This window comes from Sprattus sprattus, assembly GCF_963457725.1.
Source record: "Sprattus sprattus genome assembly, chromosome: 17".
Classification (NCBI taxonomy): Eukaryota; Metazoa; Chordata; class Actinopteri; order Clupeiformes; family Clupeidae; genus Sprattus; species Sprattus sprattus.
This window is the reverse complement of record NC_137915.1, coordinates 903,539-908,538: the sequence shown is the minus strand read 5'-3', so window position 1 is coordinate 908,538 and position 5,000 is coordinate 903,539. Positions and strand designations below refer to the sequence as shown.

General features: G+C 50.9%; 1 protein-coding gene across 1 annotated transcript in view; it reads left to right on the top strand.

The window, feature by feature from the left end:
* Positions 1–5,000, top strand: part of LOC308378214 (roundabout homolog 2) — a gene marked incomplete at both ends in the record, with an annotated part of 62,953 nt that overhangs the window by 7,918 nt on the left and 50,035 nt on the right. Inside the window, 2 exons of the mRNA XM_080855073.1 lie at positions 2,485–2,633; positions 3,125–3,314. Of these exons, the coding sequence (XP_080711199.1) occupies positions 2,485–2,633; positions 3,125–3,314 (339 nt within the window). The remainder of the gene's footprint in view (positions 1–2,484; positions 2,634–3,124; positions 3,315–5,000) is intronic.

The window sequence follows — 5,000 nt, the reverse complement described above, 5'->3', positions numbered from 1 at the left end:
GCTCAGTGCTGAGGAACCCTGTGTATGTGTATGTGTGTGTGTGTGTGTGTATGTGTGTGTGTGTGTGTTTGTGTGTGTGTGCGTGTGTGTGTGTGTGAGCGTGTGTGTGTGTGTGTGTGTGTGTGTGTGTGTGTGTGTGCGTGCCCAGCCCAGCCCAGCCCAGCCCAGCCCAGAGACGAGGTGATCAGACACACAGTCAGACACACACCCCAACCAGACGCAGTTTCTCAGAGACACACAGTCAGACACACACTTCAACCAGACGCAGTTTCTCAGAGACACACAGTCAGACACACACCCCAACCAGACGCAGTTTCTCAGAGACACACAGTCAGACACACACTTCAACCAGACGCAGTTTCTCAGAGACACACAGTCAGACACACACCCCAACCAGACGCAGTTTCTCAGAGACACACAGTCAGACACACACTTCAACCAGACGCAGTTTCTCAGAGACACACAGTCAGACACACACCCCAACCAGACGCAGTTTCTCAGAGACACACAGTCAGACACACACTTCAACCAGACGCAGTTTCTCAGAGACACACAGTCAGACACACACCTCAACCAGACGCAGTTTCTCAGAGACACACAGTCAGACACACACTTCAACCAGACGCAGTTTCTCAGAGACACACAGTCAGACACACACCTCAACCAGACGCAGTTTCTCAGAGACACACAGTCAGACACACACCTCAACCAGACGCAGTTTCTCAGAGACACACAGTCAGACACACACCCCAACCAGACGCAGTTTCTCAGAGACACACAGTCAGACACACACCCCAACCAGACGCAGTTTCTCAGAGACACACAGTCAGACACACACCTCAACCAGACGCAGTTTCTCAGAGACACACAGTCAGACACACACCCCAACCAGACGCAGTTTCTCAGAGACACACAGTCAGACACACACCCCAACCAGACGCAGTTTCTCAGAGACACACAGTCAGACACACACCTCAACCAGACGCAGTTTCTCAGAGACACACAGTCAGACACAGATCCTTTCTCAGACACTGAGGTACCGGTAGAAGAAGGCTCCTCAACACTATTTCCCTCATGTCGCCAGACAGTTGGGAGAGGCTTTTACGTAACTTTCTTCACCTCGTGCGAGACGCTCCCAATTTTCTGCGCTTGGATCGTCTCAACTTCGCCTCGCGCGAGACGCTCCCGATCCCCTGCGCTTGAATCGTCTCAACTCAGCCTAGTGCTTCTGCCTGAGCACACACACACGACCGCAGCTGAGCTGAACTTACACACACACACACACACACACACACACACACACACATCGAGCAGCGCTGTCTCACACACCTGCCCTCTAAAACTCCTGACGGTGCTCCTATGTGTCGGCCCGTCTGGACTGAGCCCCGGGCTTAGATTCTGATCCAGGGATGAGCTGAAATGAGATTCTGATCCGTCTATCTTCGAGTGGGTGTGTGTGTGTGGGGTGTGTGTGTGTGTGTGTGTGTGTGTGTGTGTGTGTGTGTGTGTGTGTGTGTGTGTGTGAGTGTGTGTGTGTGTGTGTGTGTATGTGTGTGTTTGTGCTCCTGTGTGTGTGCTCCTGTGTGTGTGTGTGTGTGTGTGTGTGTGTGTGTGTGTTCTCCTCTCTCCTACTGAGTGGATAATTAGGCCTCTGCTAATGGGAATTGATCTGAGACGCTGCAGATTCATGCATTTATTAGCAGGACTTGTGCTCATCTTAAAATCAATTTCCAACGCATGACATTTTGTCAGTGTGTGTGTGTCCGTGTGCCCGTGTTAAAATAAGTTTATAAGTTATTCATCTACTTCATTTCTTGAGCTGACTCTTTTGGGATGTAGTTTTGACTTTCCAGATTGAGAATGTTCTTTAAACTTCTCTGAGTAATTGTGTCGTGTGTGATATGGCCGCCTCACCCAGCTGATCTTCATGATGGAGCTCCATGGTGTTTATGGGCAGCTGTGGCCTACTGGTCAGGGTGTCAGGCTGGAAACCGTAGGGTGGCCGGTTCGATCCCCGACCAGTAGGAAAAATATGGGCGGGGGAAGTGGTAGACCACTGCTCTCCCATGCCCACATCCACGGCTGAAGAGCCCTTGAGCAAGGCACCTAACCCCCATCACTGCTCCCCAGGCGCCGCCAATGGCAGCCCACTGCTCCGGGTTAGTGTTACTTCACTTCACTGTGTGTGTGTGTCACTTCCCTGGATGGGTTAAATGCAGAGGTTAATTTCAGAGTGTGTGTGTCTACACCACCTCTGCCATAGAGAGGACTTTCACTTTCACTTTCACACAGACCTGCACAGTCCCACAGGAAACACACCTAGCGTGGTGATGACCACAGATATTATTGATTATTAAACCAGCAGACCGATACAATGTGTGATTATGAGATGGTAAAGGCTTTATAAACAATTGGGTGATCTTTGGGATTGAATATATAATGTAAACAATATAAATGTGTAACGTGTGTGTGTGTGTGTGTGTGTTTCCTGCGTAGGCTCGCGGCCACGCTTTGAGGACTCTCCGCCCCGGATCGTGGAGGACCCGTCGGACCTGGTGGTGTCCAAGGGGGAGCCGGCCACGCTGAACTGCAAGGCGGACGGACGCCCGGCGCCGGCCATCGAGTGGTTCAAGGTGTGTGTGTGTGTGTGTGGTTGTGTGTGTCTGCGTGTGTGTGTGTGTGTGTGTCTGTGTGTGGTTGTGTGTGTGTGTGTGTGTCTGTGTGTGTGTCTGTGTGTGTGTGTGTGTGTGTGTGTGGTTGTGTGTGTGTGTGGTTGTGTGTGTGGTGTTTTGTGTGTGTGTGTGTGTGTGTCTCTGTGTGTGTCTGTGTGTGTGTGTGTGTGTGTGTGTGTGTGTGGTTGTGTGTGTGGTGTTTTGTTTGTGTGTGTGTGTGTGTGTGTGTGTGCGTGTGTGTGTGCGCGCGCGTGTGTGTGTGTGTGTGTGTGTAGTCCCTGTGCTTCTGCATTGGTAAATCATAGAGGTGTGTGTGTGTGTGTGTGTGTGTAGCCCCTTTGCTTCTGGATTGGTAAATCATAGAGATGTGTGTGTGTGTGTAGCCCCTTTGCTTCTGGATTGGTAAATCATAGAGGTGTGTGTGTGTGTGTGTGTGTGTGTGTGTGTTGAAGGACGGGGAGCGTGTACAGACGGACCGGGACGACCCTCGCTCCCACCGCATGCTGCTGCCCAGCGGCGCGCTCTTCTTCCTGCGCATCGTGCATGGCCGCCGCAGCAAGCCCGACGAGGGCCGCTACACCTGCGTCGCCCGCAACTACCTGGGCGAGGCCGTCAGCCGCAACGCTTCGCTGGAGGTGGCCAGTAAGTGTTGCATTATGGGTTATGGCCACTGCCATCTAAAACACACACACACACACACACACACACACACACATACAGGTGGCCAGTAAGTGTTGCATTATGGGCCGCTGCCATCTAAAACACACACACACACACAAAAACACACACACACACACACACACACACACACACACACAGGTGGCCACTAAGTGTTGCATTATGGCTGCTGCCATCTTAAAGTGCTGTTATTTCCACTTGTTTAATTCAGTTCAATTCAACTTCATTTAAATAGACCCGAAACGATGCAATTGCCTGAAGGTGCTTTCCAGAGCCCAGGGCCTGACACACACACACACACACACACACACACACACACACACCCAGGGCCTGGGAGGGGGGATGTAGGCCGAGGGTTTCTGCAAGTAGGTCAGGCTTGTGCACGCTGTGCTTGGCTGTTGTTTCAGCTGGTCGCACACCTCCCAATTTGTGTAACTTTTGGGTCTCGACAGGCATCTCTATGATTCACCAGTGCAGGGACTACAGGGACTACACACACACACACACACACACACACACACACACACACACACACACACACACACACACACACACACACACACACACACAGACACACACACACACACACACACACACACACACACACACACACACACACACACCTCTATGATTCATTAATGCAGTAGCACAGGGATCCCCAGATGGCACAGAACTGGTGAGGGAGATTACTGCAACACTTCCACTCACAAGATGAGATTTAGTGAGGTTTACTAACGCTACAGTCTTGCCTGATGATGTCTCCCGCCTTGCCTTGCCTTGCCTTAATGTCTCTTCCTGATGGGAATTGCTGGAACAAAACAAAAATGTTTTCCATAAAGCAGCTGTCCTTTGTTACCATAACAACTTCTGTTTACCTACAGTCAGGTAAAAGTTTAGGTTTCCAATAATCACAACGTTATCCAGAGACTTATCAATAACCACAACACCATCCAGAGACTTATCAATAACCACAACACCATCCAGAGACTTATCAATAACCACAACACCATCCAGGTTAACCATGCATAAATTCATGTGATCCAGTTAAGCTGTCATGCCATATATCCGAGCCTATTCCACAAGTGACAAGCAGTTAAACTCTCATCTCAGTCTGATGCTCCGCATATCTTCCAGTGCTTCAGAGGCTGGTGTCTCAGCAGCGATGCCTTTTAGAGGCTGTGTGTGTCAGCAGCGATGCCTTTTAGAGGCTGTGTGTCTGAGCAGCGATGCCTTTTAGAGGCTGTGTGTGTCAGCAGCGATGCCTTTTAGAGGCTGTGTGTCTCAGCAGCGATGCCTTTTAGAGGCTGTGTGTCTCAGCAGCGATGCCTTTTAGAGGCTGTGTGTCTCAGCAGCGATGCCTTTTAGAGGCTGTGTGTCAGCAGCGATGCCTTTTAGAGGCTGTGTGTCAGCAGCGATGCCTTTTAGAGGCTGTGTGTCTCAGCAGCGATGCCTTTTAGAGGCTGTGTGTCTCAGCAGCGATGCCTTTTAGAGGCTGTGTGTCAGCAGCGATGCCTTTTAGAGGCTGTGTGTCTCAGCAGCGATGCCTTTTAGAGGCTGTGTGTCTCAGCAGCGATGCCTTTTAGAGGCTGTGTGTCAGCAGCGATGCCTTGTAGAGGCTGTGTGTCTCAGCAGCGATGCCTTTTAGAGGCT